This window comes from Stegodyphus dumicola, chromosome 5 (assembly GCF_044657685.1).
Source record: "Stegodyphus dumicola isolate Sdum_Otavi_A_Nest chromosome 5, ASM4465768v1".
Classification (NCBI taxonomy): Eukaryota; Metazoa; Arthropoda; class Arachnida; order Araneae; family Eresidae; genus Stegodyphus; species Stegodyphus dumicola.
This window is the reverse complement of record NC_140772.1, coordinates 218,859,452-218,879,473: the sequence shown is the minus strand read 5'-3', so window position 1 is coordinate 218,879,473 and position 20,022 is coordinate 218,859,452. Positions and strand designations below refer to the sequence as shown.

Here is a 20,022-nt window from a genome sequence, read left to right as displayed (position 1 = left end):
GTAAATGACTAATAAATTAAGAAAAAAAATGCAGCATTTTAGTAAATATATGATATAATATTCATTAAATAAAGCCATCTCCCGATTTAGCAGAAGCGTATTAATCGAACCTTTTTAATTTAGGTAATTAAGTTTAAGAAAATTAAGTTCATATAAGTTTATATAAACTTATTTACTTCTAAATGCCTAAAGTTTGTTTACTTTAGACTAAAAAACGTTTGTTTGGATGGAAAATTTACTGTCACCAAAATAGGAATAAAGCAAAATTTCCAGAGGAAAATTTAAAATAGAAACGAAAATGTTTGAGACAACTGCAAAGGGAGCAAACTAAAGTCATAGTATCTAGAAATTGTTTTATCTACAACAGAGCGTTAATTAATTGTATACAGCGTATAAATTTGCGCCAAAAATAACAGCGTCAGTTGTATAAAAAAAAGAATGAGTTCTATATCTCCCGTTCTACTGGGCTGATTGACGAACTGGAATTGCCTTTTGCATGTCTCAAAAGCGCGGCTTAGGATATATTAGATTTATATATAGCATTGTTCTACCGTAGGTATTTTGAAACAAAATCGGACGTACCAATTTTTTCGTCTTTCGATTGCACAACTCAAATCATGAATATATATTAAATTTTGTAATCTTTTGGTGAGAAATTCATGGAACAATTTAAAAATTTATCTTGGTACATTTTTTTTTCAATTTGAGCCAGGAATAACTCGCATGGAGAACTTCTTAATTTATAGCAACCTATTTTCCTTTCCTTTTTTTTTATTGTCCACTAGCGGGGAAAAGTCATTGTTCATACTTCAAATAATTTTTAAAAAGTAGGTAGACCACGTTTTCGTTATTATCGCTTATCATAAATACGCCAAATTTCAAAACGTGCCAAATGTGAATTCAAGCATATGTTGGGAAATTTTGAATTAAAAATATTAACGTTTTGATGGTATGCTTAGAAATACATCTACTTACTACATTATAACCTACAAAACTTTTGTGAGTTATAAATCAGAATTGTTTTCGAAAAATTTGTAAAAATTATTTAAAAATAAATCGCAAAAAATGGGAGAATTTTATTTTGAATGAACCTAAATTTGAAGAATCAAACAAGTTTAATAAAAAAGAGATAATTATATATGTCAAATGAATTAACATTGAGAAGCTAAAATTTTGATACTTAATTTTCGAGTTTTATAAAACTTGGCATCTTGGCATAATTTGAGTAGTAGAATTGAAATATGGAAAATAGAATTGGCATATCATTACAGAAAAAAATCCGTTTTTGTGTTAAAATGTATATATTAGAACAATGCTATATGTAAATCTAATAAATATCCTAAGTGGCACTTTCGAGACATAGAAAACGCAATTTGAATTTCTTCGACCGGCCCAATACAACGGAACATATAGAACTGTCTCATTTTTTCTGCCCAGTGTATATAATCTGGAATATAATATGAACCTTGTTAAATCATTTGTTAAAAGGAAATTGCTAAGTCTTAAAAACAAATTCAGTGTATGGCTATTAATCTTTTGAGTGTTGATTTAATTTGCAGAACCGAACGAACTTATTTTCTAAATTAAATAAGTGCTAAAAATTAAAAAAAAAAGAATTAAATAAGTACTTTATTCAAAATAAATTTTAAACAAAGGAACATTAGCTCAGAAGGGCTATTAATCTCAAAACGGCATTCTGTGGCATTTCACTATAAACGACGAATCACTTTTTAAATTACTGCTACCAAATATTACCACCTTGCATTATATTCAAAGAAATTCATCTGCATGAATGTATGTATGTTCTTCTTGTGAAAATACGACGGTACATAGAGCCATTAAATTTTGAATAGCGTAATCTTTCACCCGAACATGGGCACTAACTGCTGGATTAGCCTTGATATTAGGCGCACTGTGGGGATCGTCTCCAGTTTCATAACCAATTAGTCGGAAGTCTGCTGTATATGTACAAAAATCCAAATACGAATGAATATGATCCGCGATATATCCTGAAATAAGAAATTTACTGAAATCTCAGACTATCCCTCACAATTCGGGACGTCTAATGAATTTATTTTTAATGAAGGAAGATGGTATTCGTACTTTAAGATAGTTTTAACTTTGTTTATATGCATGTGGTTCAGAGATCAATGCCCAGAAACAACCGTTTACATGAGGTACTGATGAGGAAACCTCTGTGGTGATTAGAATTAACAGGAAAAAAAAACAAGTAAATCATAAAATGTGTTTTTAAGGTATTTCTCGCACCTTCTTGGCGTGCCTTCGTGGTGCAGTTGTTTGCACACTAGGCCGGGATTACAGAGGTCCACGGTCCGATTCCCGGCGAAGACGTTGTTAATTTTTCATCTCTTCTGCTCCCATAAAAACACCATATTTCATTTTTTTAACCTTTGTGGACATTTACAACAAAATGGGCAAAAAAACAAAGTAAATTGTGAATTGGACAATCGTAAAGATTAGACAATCTTTACGGATTCATTATGCATAATCATCGTTTATTGGCAATGACCTAATGGAAACAAAACTACTAAATTTGTAGTGTCGTTGCGATGATCATAGTGTATCTAATACGAAAGTAAATTTTTAGGTCATTTCATAAAATGACCATCAGACATGCAGTTTTTACATATCTATTCTCCAGCAGTATTTAAGGTTATATACTGCTTAGGATAACGTGATTTTAAATTAAAAACAGTTTTGTATATAAATAGATGCTTCTGAATTCTATTTCTCTGTTTTTATATGCACATGTCGAAAAATTTTTTTATATTTTTTTGTATTTTAAAATATACTACTCACACAATAACTTGTGGATGCTATTAGTAAAACTTACTATGTAAGTAATAACGTTTTAAAAATTCATTTTTTTTCTAGATTCATTAGAATGGCTGAAACTCGGAGGGAACCTACTTGAAGCAATTCCTCACGAGGCACTTCACCGTCTGGAAAAGTTACGACAGTTAGACATCAGACAAAATCGTATTACAAGACTTAGCGATGTGGATTTCGAGCACTATGGAAGAACCCTAAAGTTTATATTCCTGCAAAAAAATCTGTAAGTTCTTTGCCATTTTCAAGAAAATACCCAAAATTTATGCATTTAAAACATTAAACTTAAAATGACCAGACTCTTCATTTTATTTTTCAAATAGAAGGAAAGCAGACTCTTCATTTTATTTTTAAAACAGAAGAATAAATAACCTACTGAGTGTGATCATATTTAAATGTCCAATTCATTATTGAGAAAACCTGCTGTTTAATCATAGTTATTGATGCGGCTCGTCTCACGTGTCTGGTAGTAACATCAGAACTAATAGACCGTGGATTGGAGATTTTATCGTGGCGTAGAGCGTCGGATTTCATCTGTCATTGAACAGGCCTTAAGAAAGTTTGCAAGACAAAGTTAAACTATGCTCAAATTCCGTTTGAATTCTGGCACAATTTCTAGGCTCATTACTATCTTTATCTTGAAGGAGAATGCTCCAGAAGACGGATCCAAGAGTCTGCCACTCCTCTGTCTCTACTACTGCTGCTTTGCCTACTACTGTGCGTCTTTCCCTACTACTAAATCATTCTAGAGGAATTTCGGCTCACCGTGCACTTTAAATGCTCCCATGCAAAAAAAAAAAAAAAAAAAAAAAAAAAATGCTATTACGAATATCCAGGCTTTTTCTGCCATTCAAATCGGATCAACGATACGGCAGTCGTTAACACTTACCACTGTACTAAATAAAACGGTCCACTCTCATCGATATGACATGAAATACAGTCATATCGTTTACTGTTGTGTTGATCCAAGTAACTTAGGTTGGATGCTTATTCATTTACCTAAACAGAGGAGAGATGTAATCTTGATTTATTGCAATTACTCCATATGCGTAAAAGTAATGAGCTATATTCATAACATTCTTGATAAACTAACTTGACATATTTTAATATACACGTATATATACGTTTTTATAGATATCACAAAAAATATTATAGGCCGCTTAGAGGGTTTAAGTAAATATTTATTTACTTTTTATTTACATTTTGTTACTTTCTTCATTATTATCTAAATGCGAATTGTTTGATGTGAATTAAAATTGAAATGTATTATTTAAGTATTTGAATCATATACGATAATTATAACTTTAGTATAATAATATTAATATATTATTATACTAAAGGTATAATTATTGTATTTACGGCCTAGAATACTTTTTGTGATATCTGTAAGAACGTATATACGTGCATATTAAAATATGTCAGGTTAGTTTATCAAGAGTGTTATTGGATATGATTCAAATAATTAAAATATAAACGAGTTATTGCGTTATGTTTCAAAATTAAAGTCTGATTCTAAATTTTAATTTTTATTTTAATTTCGAGAATTTACAATATTATCGTTGCAAAAAAAAATTATAAGTTGTATTTCTTCGAATGAGCTCATTAAAAATTCTTATTGTTAGAATCGTTTTATATTTAATTCCACAATTTTTTCAACAATTAATTATTTTAAAGATCATGATTAAATGCGATCATATTGGCTCAAATTAACATTTCCTAAACAATTTATATTCATTATAAATTCCGATACATTTATATAATTTTGGAATTAACGGTTAATCTTTGGAATATGGTAACAGGTAGTTTGGCGACATTTTGGTAAGGCGATAAAGGTAGCTAGGACTTAAGCAATGTACATGGATAAAGTCAAGAATGTGCGCAATGCCATTTTTGTGCAATTCTGGGATGTTTTTTTAGTGAAAATAGGTCGACGTGTACATGGATACCGTGTATGTGCAATTCTTAAAAACGCGGCAAGCAGTGGGCGATTCTGCACTTTCTCCCAATTTCGCACCTAATCTTCGTCATGATTAAGCACTTTTGTTCCATAAAAGTTCTAGCATAAGCGTAATTCGGCTAGCAGATTGTTGGGAAAAAATGTCTGCTCGTTTCTTCCGTGCGAAATCGAAATAAAACTACAAATTTAGCTTCACATTTTTTAAGTCACATATTTGGTCGAAATCTAAAATCAGAATCCATCAAGTAGCAGTCTAGAAAAATACACATGTCACTTAAATTAAGATAAAACTTTTAGACATATTTCAAGACACTTTATATTTGTATATATATTCAGATACAGTATTGTATGTTTTGATTTAGGAAACAGCAATAAAATCATCCAATCATTTTCTTTCATAGAAATGAATTCGTTCATACACATACAACCATCGATTTAAATTACTAAAACATATGTTAGCTTAATGGTAACTTTATAGCTCCTACAACGATAAATTTAGTCCCTACTGTTAAATGTTCTCCAAAGCTTCATACTTCTGCGATCAAGACTTTTTTCGTAGATCCAGTGCTGAACTACGAAAGATCATACACGCCAGTTGATTTTCACCAACAAATAACGACTGTATTTATTGTTGCTATGATATGAATAATATTAAAACTTATTAATCATATTTGTGATAGAAAGATTATTAAATTGACAGTAATTATCAGTTATATTTACAGAGCACTACCCACGCTTCTAAAAACCACTTCCGTCCGATACATGTACAGAGTCACTAGGGTTTTTTTCTTTAATCAGGAGCCATGAAAAATGTGAAACGGTCTTGCCGGGATTCTAACCTGGAATACTCTAGAATACGCGCCGAGTGTGCTACCGTTTCACCACGAAGGCATGCTGAAGAGAGGGAGAAAATACCTTATACATATTTTTGAGTTTATTAGACGGCTGAGACGATGATTTGTGTATTGCAAATCATTATGTCAGTTTTCAATTTTAAAGTAAAATAATAAATTACAATTAATCAAGTAATTAATCCTAAACTAATAATTGAAAATGAATGTCAAAAGTAAGCTATTTACTCAATTTCAAAATTCATTTTTTCAATTTTAAAAAAAAATAGTTTTATAATTACATCGTTGATGACATTCCATGCTTCGTTCATCATCTCGTCATGATCGAGATTCCTGGTGTTTGTATTGCAACATTAAATGAAACTGAAAAGCGGACACTTCAAATTTATAGCCACCAATGTTTGAATAAGGTATTTAGGAGGAGAAACAAGGGGAAAATATGAAGTAGTCGCAAATGAAAATAACTAAAGACATATATGTTACGCCAGGCAGCATTTGTCTGGGCAATGTCTTCAAAGAGCCACATTGGCTAATTATGATCCACATTTGTTGATTTCAGTGAGTGGAATAAGAATGCAACAGATGTTTCAGTAACAGATTAAGGTTTAAGGGGTACTGCTTTGAAAAATCAAAATGAGATGCTGGTTTGCAAGCAGATCAGCTGCTTGCATTCTGCTGACGTTTGTGCATGTGAAGAATACATCAACTTTGAACCAAGTCCCAGTTAAAAACCTTTTTTATCACATATAAATCCCGAAGAAGCCTAACCAGTGATACTTGATGTACCTTGAAATGGAAAAACATCAGATATTCGCTAACTATATCTCAACATTCAACAGAAGGACTAGTATGAAGACGGAAGCTAGATGGTTTGGGTAGGAACCACGTCGGACGGGACCACAGATCTTCACGTCTTTGTCAGAGGTTATGTACTGCTGCAACGTATAAGGAAGAGATCTTTAAGTCCTATCTTTCCACATTTTCAAGAGTGCATTTGTCCCTCAGTTCAATTTTATGGACAGCAGTGCTCATACAAATAGAGTTAAGATGGTGGATGATTTTCTGATTAGGGAGGATACCAACCGGTTGTAATGGATAGCCAGATCTGCAGAACTAAACCGTATAAAACGTAGACGTATTTTTTACGTTATTTCAACTATGCTTGTACTTAATTTCTATTAAATATTTTCACTACTTCTAGAAATATTCGTCCAAATGTAGAAATTGTCTTTATTTTGAACATTAGCAAATGAGTCGTATGTTAATTCACTGAACGATCACTGATCTAAATTAAATTAGTGATATTAAGAAAATTCTTCAGCTGATTTGTGAATTATATACGGTTTTTCAATAGTTTTAGTTTATCCGCACTTCTTACTGTCTCAACTTAACGTTTTGCTTATATCTTGTATGATGCGAGGAAGTGCAAATTAAGAAAGTGAATCAAGGAATGAAAAATGTTTCAAAAATTCATTTTCTCTGAATAAGTGTTTTATTGACACTGAGAACAACATTTCTGAAACAATCAAACATTGTTTGAAGGAATTACAGCTGCTACAGGTAAAACAACAGAGACATATTTTGTTCATACTCTGATTATAAGAAATGTATTAAAATTGTTTAACTTGACAATTTAATTGAGGTAAGAAAAATGTTTATATTCGCACTACGTTTGAGGGATTTTTGATTCTATTACCTATAATCTTTATTTAAATTAACTTGTAACTTTTTATCAGCTTTTGAGACACTTTTATGCTTTGGAAACATAAATCGTAATTATTTAATTTGAAAATTATAGTAGATATTGTCTTTAATTTGAAGAAGAAATTCGTTGCGTAACTTGGGTAAATATGTCATTTGAAACTGTAAATAACTGAGAAGTAGAAATATTCCTTACAGAATTGTTTTGGCAACACGATTTGAAAAGATCATGCTTTTAAATTGTCGGTATATTCTGTTTGCGATAAATACATCAATTTTTTAAATTTCCTACCGTACATTCATAAAGCATAGACCACTGAATGTGATAATAATGAAAGAATAGATAATACATTTCTGCTAGAAGAAATTATTAAAATTTTAGAAGATATAAATATCGTTAGTTTCGTTCAATGGGCTTATCACTTACGAAATACTTTCAAGACCTCAACAGCAGATTGTGATAAATATTCCACTTGTGAAATAATTGCCTAATAAATCATTAAAGATGCAGAATTGCTTGTTGTGGACTAGAGGCACCAAAAATTGTGATAAATCATACTCATTATAAAGACTCAATGCTTGTTCAACTCAGCGCCATCTCTCGGACTAGTCTTGCATAAACGAGGTTACTTTATCCTGGACATAACAGATAGCTTAATTTCGAACGCAGTCCTTTGAAACGGAAAGGCCTGAAGATGCGAGCTTTCGAATGAGAGAAGGGAGTGTGAATGAATGAATGGGAAGAGAAGGGAGGGACATCAGCAGTCGATTGCATATTCACGCATCGCTGGGTCTTAATACTTGCCAGCCATGAGATGCAAAAGGAGATTTCGACACAGAGTCTAAATTATGAATATAATAAGAACTGAGTTTCAGAGCAACAATGATATATTGTCAGTTATTTCACATTCGTAAAAATGAAGAATGATGCTTCCCTATAACTTTGAAGCAACCGCTTTGAGATTTCTAGTATCCGAAATACTCGAATAAAATGGATGAAATATACCTTTCCTCCTTTTTCATGATCTTATTTTTTCCTTTTAAAAAAAATGCACCAGAAAATAAAATCGTGAAAAAATCGGAATTCATTTTTAAGATTTCAAAAATGATACGTACGTTTTGCTATTAAATAGCATGCTCTGGATATGAATTTTAGTAGTAACATAGCAAATAGTATTAGAAACACGTATGATAAATATTTGGCATAGAAATATGATTTTTATATGACTTTTCATCTAAATGAAGCCCCGAACGCGTATTCAGTTTCTGATATACAAAGTAGTGCTGAGAGCAACACTATAAAATCATTACTGGTTCTCTATTTAAAAGGAAAGGAATGGACAAGTTTAAAACCTAAAGCATTGGTGATGTTTCCAACAGCATTTAGTTTATAAATCATTTGAAAATTCAAAGATAAGTGAGTAAATAAAGCTTATTAATAACTGTAAAATTTACTGAAAATTGTCTTAATTGTTTTTATAGAAAAATTTATTTGAAAGGCACAAATAAATAATGAGATCATATAACAAAATGCAAGAACTCACTAACCATTGAACTTTAAATAAACTACATTATAATTGATTTTGAATAAGCACAATTTTTTACATTTTTTTAACATTTGAAAAATGTAGTTTATTGTTTGAATTTTAGAATTTTGAAAAGCAAAAAAGAATCAATAGATTCATCCAATTCTGAATGAAAAAGTCAGTCTTAAAATTGTACAGTGAGTCTGGATATATCAGCTAAGCATTTTGGCAGCTCAGTTTCTTACAAAATACTTCGCTATTTTGTCTTTACTTCTTAAAAATACTTCAAATACTTCATTTGCTTACTATTATAGCGGATGTATATTTCGGATACGATTAGGCAATTGATTAAAATATCGTACTATGTCCATTGGATAATAAATATGAAACACGGTTTATTAAAATTTCAGCATCTGAAGTAAAAATTCGTGTTATGCCCATTAGATTCTAGAGACGTTAGGATTTTTTTGGAAGCAGGCAAGATGAAAAATTAGCAAAAATTAGCAAACGTGGACCACTACACCACGACGGCACGCTAGGAAGGCAGGAGAAATACCTTATAAGATAAATATGAAACATGGTTTGTGAAAAGGTTTCAGAATCTGAAGTGGTAATAATAACATATGTTATTCTATGTAACAATAATAACATAAGACTAATATTATATGCATAGACAACGTGATCTGACGCATTTTTGCTTTATTTGCATATCATATTTTATGAATACATATCCATATATGACATTCACATACCACACATGAGTTTAGGGTCAAATATAATGAAATAATTTAATTTAGTTTATGTGATGCCCTTTTGTCTAAGAAAATGCTAATGCAAATTAGCGCATACTTTTGGGGTTCCTAATCTATTGTTTAATTAAGCAGACTATAACAATAGAGCAAAATGGGAAGAAAATATGAGTTGCAAAATCTTTTCTCACATTTGAGAGAAATTATACTAAATGTTTGCGAACTGTTGATATAATTATTTTAGCCACCATATTCATACATAAGATTACTTAAAAATATTTATTTAAAAGAATATTTATCAATAAATATCATTTTAGAATGTGAAATGTATTTCTATTTAATATAGATCTGGGATACATAACAATGTAAAATTATTTTTTTAAGAAAAGTACACCATATTTAAGATGGTAACCTTTAACTAACGCTTACAAAATTTGCAAAAACGTTATAAACACAGAGTGAATTAAGAAACTTCTTGGTTGCAATGTGAATTCTCCCATCCTGCCATTGAAATTTAAAAAAAATTGATTAATTTAATGAAACAGTATGTAATGTTTTATGTTTTGTGTAATTAATGTTTAAAAGTTTACATAATTTTAAACTAATGCACAATGATGCTGAGAAATGGCATAAAATTAATATTTACATTTGCAGGTTATTTAGCGCACGCACATATATAAAAACTTTACTTTACGGGAATATCATTTACTATCAATTGCTTTGTACTATGGAAATCTGTAATAATTACTTAAAGCTTATTGTAGCATTAAACTAAATTATGTAAAATGTAATTTAACCGGTTTATACTTGTCAGTGCACTCTCATTTATTGGAAGACTAAACGTTATTAAATCCGTCATATATTGGATTACTGAGAATAACAGCTCGATGTTGTTGCTGGAAGTGTGTGACATATCTGACGGCAGAGCTTTTGTCCTCAAATGTTTCTATGGACAGCTAGCCGGATTCTCGTTGTCAATAGACGACTAAAAGTAATTCGGAGTTTATCAAAATCATTTTTTAAGATATCTTGACAAGTTATTGAATTCGCTTTATAGGAATTAAAAGATGGTTCTATAGAATGTCAGTGTAAGGGAAGATATTATCAGTTGGCTGCTGTTAAGTGATTCAAAGCTGAGTAAGAAACTTTATTAATTAATATATTTAGTAGTTAATTAATATCTTTAGTAGTTAATTAATATATTTAGTAGTTAATTAAAATATTTAGCAACTAATTAATATCTTTAGTAGTGCAGTTTAAATTGAAATCTATTTCAAATTACGGACTTCTCTAAAATATGTAAAGGTGATAATGATTTAATTGAAGACACAAGAGAAAAAAATAAATTCTGGTTTTTGTTATTTTTTTTTCAAATTCCTTTATTACGCGATATTTTTCAAGTTAGAGAAGAGATGCATCAAAACAAAAACGTCAGTTGCATATGTATGTAATAGATTCAAAATCAGAAGCGATGACCAGGAACAGAAGTTTTGATGGCGCAGATATGTTGATCCACAATGACTAAGAAATTGGAGGCGAAGGCATATTAAATCTTCAGTTTTATTTTTAGCAACATGTTGCGGTTACACACAAGTCGGCACATTATAGGTGCCTGTTCCGAAGGGCTTTCATTTTATATAAATTTGCAGAAAAAAAAAAAAAAAAAGCAAACAGACTACAGTCCACCTAAGGCAAAGCGTAGAAAGCAAGTGCGTAATGTTCAGGATGAAATCTCAAGTCAGACTGAGTTAGTTTTGGTTTTCAAAGAATTTTGATTGGACAGTTTATTTATTGCTGTAAAATTACTATTGGATGGTTTAGTTCCATTTACATCATCATATGACATAGAATAGTCTCGAAATGACGCAGTGCAGAGAGGGGTTACGATTTTTAGAATTAAGAAGGGAAATTAATTTACGCTGCTAATTTAATCTTTTACATATTATTTTTTTTCTTACATGTATGTTAAAGATTCCGAAAACATTTCACAGTAGTAATTATCAGTATCCTGTGTACTAAAATTCCGTACAGCCAAATTAAGTAGACTTATTTAATAACACTTAATTTTAAGATCTGATTTCCCTAATAAACGAAAATCCAATCTGAAACACACACATCATTCTACCGAGTACAAAATAAAAAATGGTAAGCATTTTATTGTAATTTTTTATATGCAAGTTTACATTTAATGGTCACCACCATGAATTTCAAAAACATAAACGCGCACAACCGTTGTTTCGAGGAAAACACGTTTAAACATTTCACGTGCGCTTAATATTTTGAAACCAAGTCTGATGTGTACACCGCATGACTTCCTTGTACGGAATAGTAAATTATACGAATTTTTGCTGCATTTCATTTAAACATATTTCCTCCAATTTCATTAAAGATATATTTCTCATTCAATTAATTCCCATTTTCATTCACTTCGCAGCAAAGCAAAGATACATAAAAACTCAAAGTATTTTCATTAAAAATCGAAAGGTATAGAAAAGTATAAAATGCCAACTACAGTTAAAACAAGTAAAAAGCAAGTTTTGCAATTAAAAATGGAGTTTCTGCGCGAAAAAAAGCAATTTGGCCAGCGGGGAAGAAGGCAGATTTTTCGGTGCACAGAACTGAAATTTTACTCTTGGTCCCATTTGGCAAAAAGACACCGAAGTTGCAGAAAATAACTTAATTCTCTATTCTGCTAAGTTCAAATATAAACAAATGTGATTGCTATGGCAAAAAAAAAAAAAAAAAAAAAAAGTTAGGCTTAGATGCACTGAAACAACTTTTAATTGCTCATAATTCTACAACTATTGCATATAGATTAACAAAAGCATAAAACCTATAACCTGAACATAAGAAACACATAATTCAATATATTTAAAGCACAAAAATAAGCAATTTACTGACATATAAGAATAAAATGCTTATCAACCACGTAATAGGGAGGAAATATATATATATATGCACTATTAATCGATTGCAACGAAAACGAGAGGTATACACGTACATGTTATACCTGTCCCATACACAAAATTTGGACATTCTATGTCTTCTTGTTCATGAGTTATGCGAGATACATACATACGTACGTAGAAATGTCAAGAAACAATATCTCTTGTTAATTCATTTTAAATCCATTTTCCAATCCATTTTTGGCAAAGGCAATCTTTTATTTTAACCGTGCGCACAGATGTCTTGCAAAAACATCGTCCAAATGGTTTTGAGAGCGGTTGAAATATGATACCCGAAATTTTTCCTATTGCAATACTTCCTTTACTTCTTACGAGGACATAAAAAATACCTTGTAAACGTGTATCTTTTCGACATTTCTTAGAACTCTAGAAAATACATTATGATATTCTGTTTTATTAAATTTTCTTTTAAAGAAGTGTATTGCTTTTGAACATTTCTATTATCAGACATTATTAGGGCCAGGCAGTCTCTAAAGGAAAGCATTTTAACTCCTATAAATCTTGGCGAAACTAATAATGCCTTGTTTTAACGAGGGCATTTCCAAGCGTACTACAAACACATAACGCATAATTATTCAAGAGAATGAGTAATTGGAACCGGAGTTAACTTCAATAAAGGTTCTCTTGTGAATTCAAAATATGTCAGCCTATGCGAACATCGCCATTTTAAAGCAATATTTCTTGACGTTGGCAGATGTATTGTTCAGCTGCACCAGCATGTGCTATATAGTCGACCTAAGCTTCGACAACCCATTAATCCGAAACCGTTCTCGACAACCGTAATTCGTCCAATTTGTAACAATGCTCTCCTCTCTAATCGGAACGGAAGGCAACTACAAGGGATACTCTAAGTCAGCAACTTTGTAATTCCTGAAAAGCGGATGAACCAACGGATTGCTAAATTAATTGTTCTACTTCCATTCTACTGAGCATTGAAAGAGATAATGGGGCTGAATGAGACGAAACAGAAGAGCGCAACTGTCTACTAAGCGCAGTGTTTAGGCTTTTCATAACGATGTATATTGTATCTTAACAGCAATGTTGTTAAGAGGAAGAACGGATCCATACCGGAATGGATTTCCTGAGGGCAATAAAAATAGCTGTAATTTCTAATGTTTCACTTGAGCTCATTCACAGAATGGCAGGGGAACTATTTCGTTAATTGCGAATTTTATTATATTAAATACGGAGATGGAATTTTAAAAACAAAATTATTGTTCACTTTAGGGTTAACAGACGTCCACGATTGTACAGAACACACTTGGATCCTTAATTATGTCCAGCACTGTTTCCTTGATAAAAATAAAATAAAATAAAATAAATAAATAAATAAATTAAAAAAAAATCTGAAATGTTTCAGATTTTAAATTACGTCAAAAGGGGCGTTTTTTAACATTTTGTGTGTTACCTTTCTTTATTAAATATCATGTTCCTCGCACTTAAACCATAAGATCCAGTGCAACAGCAATATCGCAAAATAGTTTTAAAACGAGCATATCTTTAGAATTTCCGATACAGAGACTCACGCGCTGGAGATAAAAATGTTTTTTCTGCACAACGTTGCCATTGCTCGCTTTGAAATCCTTGAGTTTGTTAATCAAAAATTCGTCAAAGTTTTAAAAAATAGGAAATCGATCATAAAACAAATTTCAAATTTCAAATTTGGTCTTCCACATGCTCATATTCGTTGGAGGATTACGTTATTCAAAATTCGATGACTCTATGTGCCGTTGTTTTATCACAATACGAGAAATATACATACATTTATGCAGATTTTTCATTATTTAATTTCTTCAAATATAATGCAGGACTCAAATATAACATTTTGTGGCAACAGTTTGAAAAGTGAACCGACATTTATGAGTCCGACGCAAAATGCCAAAACGAAACTAATAGTCCTTCGGGATTCAAATCCCTTTGGACTAAAAATCCTGGTTGTTTAAATGAGTGGGTGAAAAATCCGAAAATGGACTTATTAATTTATAGAAGAGCAAAGATCCACTGAAATTTTAATAATGATTTTTACTGGACTGTAAGTGTTTTAGAATAAAATTACACAACTTCTTTAACACAGTTCCGCGTTATCTACAGCTTTTATTCTTGATCTGTTGAAGAATGCAAGCAATTTTTAAGTATTCTCAGTATTTTTGATGTTCAAATTCTTTGCTTTTACCTTTGCTTTTTTTCCTATAGTTAAATTTTCATTTGTAGCATTAATTTAAATTCGTAATATTGTAATATTCGTAACTCGGAAATTTATTTTCCCCCAAATATCCTGGATTAGCTTTTATCTCTGGATGTTTCGTCTGCAGCATTAACTTAAAAATCTTAATATTTCTCAAAATTTTTTTTAACTCTAGAACTATTGTTCTCCAAAATATCCTGGAGAAGCTTTTATTTCTGAATGTTAAATTTTCATCTGTAGCATTAACTTATAAATCTTAATATTTCTCAATTCTCTTTTAGCTCTAAAACTAATTAATTCTCTTTTAACTCTAAAACTTATTTTTTCCAAAATATCCTGGATTAGCTTTTATTTCTGCATGTTAGATTCCCGTCTGTAGCATTAATTTTAAAATCCTAATATTTTCTCAACTCGGAAATTAAATTTTTCAAAATTATCCTGAATTAACTTTTTTAAAAAGAAAATTGTAACCCTATGTCAATAAGCAGGAAATGAAAAAATGCGATGTTATTTTTAGAAGTGTGTGTGCTGCGCTCAGTTTTCGTTATTATAAATAAAAGTATTTGCATCGTTTGACCGGTAAAACTTAGACGAAGTAGGCCGACAATAAGGATGACTCCAAATTACGGGAGAAAAAACGGGAAAAAAACTTTATCTCCAGCGAGCGAGACTGTGTATTGGAAATTCTAAAGATACGCTCATTTTAAAATTAATTTCCGATATTGCCGTTGAAGTGAATTTTATGTTTTAAGTGTGAAGAACATGCTATTTAATAAATAGAGATAACACACAAAACGTTAAAAAAGTCCCTTTGGGCGTAATGTAAAATCTGAAAACATTCAGATTTGTTTATTTTAAATTTTGATGTTTTTTTTTAATCTAATGGCTGGCATTTGCCTATTCGACTTTGGCCACTTCTAAGGACAGTAGTGGTGGCCATTTTATTGTAGAGCCACGTAATAGGTGGCCACCATAACCTCCTATAAAGGGACGAGCAGTACAAGCATGCCCTCTGCAGGATTCCAATGCGTACCCTTCGGTACCGCAGGAAGCTACCCTAAACACTACACCGTCTGGGCGGCTTAGCGTTTTCATGGTTAAATTAGAAAATTATTCATGCTATGCAATATAAACTAGATTTTTTTAATCTTCTTTGAAATTAGCATGATTATTTATCAATAATTAGTTATCAGAAAATGAAATATTTATATAATTTTTTAATGGAACTAAAATCCATGAAAGCAGTCTAAAAAGTCTTCAAAAAATGAAAATGAAAACTTTGAAAGTTCATAAACTAAGCTGCAATTTACTTAAAATATTAAGTCGTACCCAAAACATCATAAATAAAATTTTAAATCTGACTTGAAAAGCGTTTCAGATTGAACTTCAGAGATATTACGAGACTTTGATCACCGTTACATGATGAAAAGGTATCATTAAGATAAAAAATCCTGGATGACGTTAAGTAAAATATACATTAGTTATATTCAGAAGACGATAACGTAAAATGAAGGAGCGTCCACAACTTCTATTGTATTGTTATAGTGCATTATTATGTGTGGCAAATTATAATAATTATTGGTATCATGAATTACTGTGATGATTTATCAAAGGTTATGGAAACGCAACAGGCGTAATATATACACTTTTCGTTTTAGTAAATTACTTCATTTTTTCTAACAGCTTATGTTGCCTTTTATTTTATAATGCATCTTGAGTAGAGCACAAATGCAAATTATGCATCTTGAACAGAAAGATATTACGCATTTTGATTGACTTCACCTGGTAATTTTACTTTCAGAATACACACAATCGAAGACAACGCATTTATGGATCTGATATCCTTAGAATGGCTATACTTACAGTCTAATCAGCTAACATCTGCACCGTATGAAACTTACAGATCTGTACTCAACACACTTCAGATACTTGATCTTCATGGTAAGTGACTTAATCTTTATTGAAATTTTTGCCAAGTCACAAACTAAAATGATTAATTATGAAAATACTTTAAGATATTAAGAATCATGTATAGCTTTTAATTTTATGTTGAAATATATAGATTTTGTGCATTAATATTGGTGTATTAATCTGGATGACTGTCTCCGAGCTGTTATTAATTTGGCACTTTCATCGCGGCGATGGCGCACTTTTGTCCCATCCTCTGCGCTAAGAGTCTGCGCCGCAGTACTAGAATGTGAACAAAACACAAATTTCTTTAAAACTTTGTTTATTTTACTTTGAAAAGTAATAATCAATTGGAATCAATTACAATTCTCACTATAATGATTTATTTGTGTTTACAGACATAAAAATAATAATAATAAAAAAATTAAAATAATAATAAAATAAAAAATAAAAATCCAAAATATTGTATTAATTATAATCACTCTGAACTGTGAAAATTTTCAAAACAAAGTACTGCACATAATGATGGCTTGTGCATGGCTTGCACAGATAACGAATCTCTCGTCGAATTTTGTGTGTCCTACGTTCGTTACTTGAGGTTGCTGTTATTATGTCCAAGTAATGTTGTTCATCCATGCGCGACATATCGGAGGATTTCTGAGAGAGAACGAGAAACGTAATAAAAGAAAGGCTAGAAACGTAATATAAGTAAAGAAAAAACGAGAAACATAATAAAAGATAGAAAGGAGAAACGCAGTAAAAGTAAGAAGAGAGAAACGTAATAAAGAAAAAAGAAAAAGAAAAACGTAATAAGAGAAACGTAACAAAAGTGAAAGATAAAGCGAAAGAGAATCTAGGAGAAGTGAAAGAGAAAGAGAAAAAGTGGAAGAAAAACCCAAGAGAAAGAGAACGTACGAGAAACGTAATAAAAGTGAAAGCACTACAAATTGTGCTCCTGGCGCCATGTCGTAGAAATGTTGTAAAGACAAAATATTAGAGTCTTCTATACCCTAAAAGTCATGGGACACGCTGCAATACTACAGAATAACCTTGAGTAAAGGACGAGTTATCTCGCTTTTCGCGCACAGCAATAATTCCTGGAGGGCGAGCTATCTCGTAACCTCAAGATGAAAGTGTTGAGTACACGGCTTACGTAGTTTCTTTAATCTCGAATATCTTAAGAAGAATAATTATATGGCCCTTTCAAGCCTCTGCATTCATAAACTGTGAAATGAATGCTATGGATGTTTTGATTTGTATATCAAAATCATTACTAAATACAATTAAACAGTGTGCTGAAATGTACCAACACACTGTTTAGTTATTGTATTGTTGTGTAGATAATTTGTCTGATAGCGTTATAAAAACTAGGTGAATGATTTTCTGATTTATGGAAATCTTAATTTTATTTGATTCTGAATTATTTATTTTAAGGCTTTAATTTTGGGGAAAAACAGATGCTTCTGGGAATATTATTTAGTTTAAAAGAATATTATTTATTTTCTTTTATTTGCAAATTTTGTACAAGCTTTGATTCATTGTGAAAAGAAGCAGGGAAAGGGAAGCAATTTTTGCTAAGTCATGATTTCGCGCGCTTTGTCCTTTAGAATGTTCTAGAAGGAATTTCATTGTGTAGTTGACCTTAAGAGAGGAAGTACGTGACAGAAAGGTCAAAGGTTGCTACTTGACTTTCGATGTAAGTCATTCAGGTTTTTGGCGATTGAGGGTCCGGTTGTTGGCTAAGTGAAGAAGGGCGCGCATGCGCAATCACCCTTATTTCCGCATTCAGGGGTTGAAAACGCAAATTTTGCCAAAATTAAGGGGGCGATAATTGAAGCCATAGTGGGAGCCCGTTTTTGTGAACGAGACGAAGAAAATTTGAGTTGAATCACTCTCTGGCTGGCTGGATTTACTTTAGGACGTTACTCTTGAAAACTGGCTTGAAAGCGATAGACAAGATGTAATTTACGAAGAGAGATGTTTCCCGGCGGGGAGCGGCAAATATGCTCCCCGGCCGCGTTTTGGTTAAGAGGCGAGACTTACTGACTGACTTGCTGAACTTACTTTTGGAGGTTACTCTTGAAACTTGCTTGAAAAAGATGTAATTTACGAAGAGAGATGCTCCCCTGTCGCGTTCTGGTTAAAAGGCGAAATTGAACCGGGCGAGTGACTTAAGAATTTCAAGACCAGGCGGATAGCCGTGCTGGGCAGCAGTGCTCCTGTTTCTGTTTTCCAGAGTTAAAATAGCTTCGTCATTATGAAAAACAGTTACCTGCGTGTTGACTTAAGACTTTCAAGACCAAGCGGATAGCCGTGCTGGGCAGCAGTGCTCCTGTTTCTGTTTTCCAGAGTAAAAATAGCTTCGTCGTTATGAAAACCAGTTACCTGCGTGTGTGTTTTCGCCAATAGTGCCAGGACAGGACGATGTCTTCTGAAACTTCCATTTGTGACCGTAAAGATGAGCCCCGCCGACGTCAACGCTTATTAGGATACGAGTCCTCCATTTCGAGACGTTCTGACCAGATAAGTCTATTTTTTGTGTTTGAACTTTAAGTAAGGTTTCAACGATTTCCTTGGAATGTAAAATAACAACGTCGAATCTTAATTTAATTCTCAGGCTTTCAATTGTTTCCCTTTCCCCTTTTAAATTACCAAGACAAACCTTAAAGTTTTTTATATGAATTTAAATGTAAAAAAAAAAAGTAAATGACAAATTGAAGAATTCCCATTAGACTCTCTGATGAGGATAAGATTTTATTTTATTGTGATGAAATTGAATAAACTGATATTTAATCTGGAAACCTATTACAGTATGTTTCTTTATATATTTAATATGTTTTTCCTATATAACTTGTATATGTTTTCTTATGTTTACGATCCTCTCACGGCGCGGTCCCGGGATGCAATTTTTACAACGTAATGCATTAAAAATTCACTATACGATCACTAAAAGTTTGGTAATTAGCAAAAATTCTTAAGAGTTTAGTTTCCTCCCTAAGAGGAAGTAGAAACCTTTCACGGCAAGTAGTTTCTTATTTAACAATGGTGCCGTGAAGTAATATTTAACAGTATTCTAGTAATCTTTTAACTTTAAAGTATACTACAACATAACGCTTCAAAGATTATTAATGTAAGACATATTATTTTGTTTTTCCTTCCTGCAGTGTCCTTTGAAGATATATGGATATTAGTACATTTAATATCAAATCTCTGAATGACGATGGCAAAATTTGTATTGGATATATGAATGGACAAAAGCGATTCTCCTGTAGTAAAGCGACGGGCGCATAAAGTAGCTTGGAAAATTATTGTAGATGAAACTGATGAGC

At 31.7% G+C, this 20,022-nt stretch overlaps 1 protein-coding gene across 1 annotated transcript in view; it reads left to right on the top strand.

The window, feature by feature from the left end:
- LOC118184671 (uncharacterized) overlaps nucleotides 1-20,022 on the top strand; it is a 249,226-nt gene that overhangs the window by 192,809 nt on the left and 36,395 nt on the right. The window contains exons 3-4 of the mRNA XM_035354375.2: nucleotides 2,896-3,076; nucleotides 16,587-16,726. Coding sequence (XP_035210266.1) covers nucleotides 2,896-3,076; nucleotides 16,587-16,726 — 321 coding nt within the window. The remainder of the gene's footprint in view (nucleotides 1-2,895; nucleotides 3,077-16,586; nucleotides 16,727-20,022) is intronic.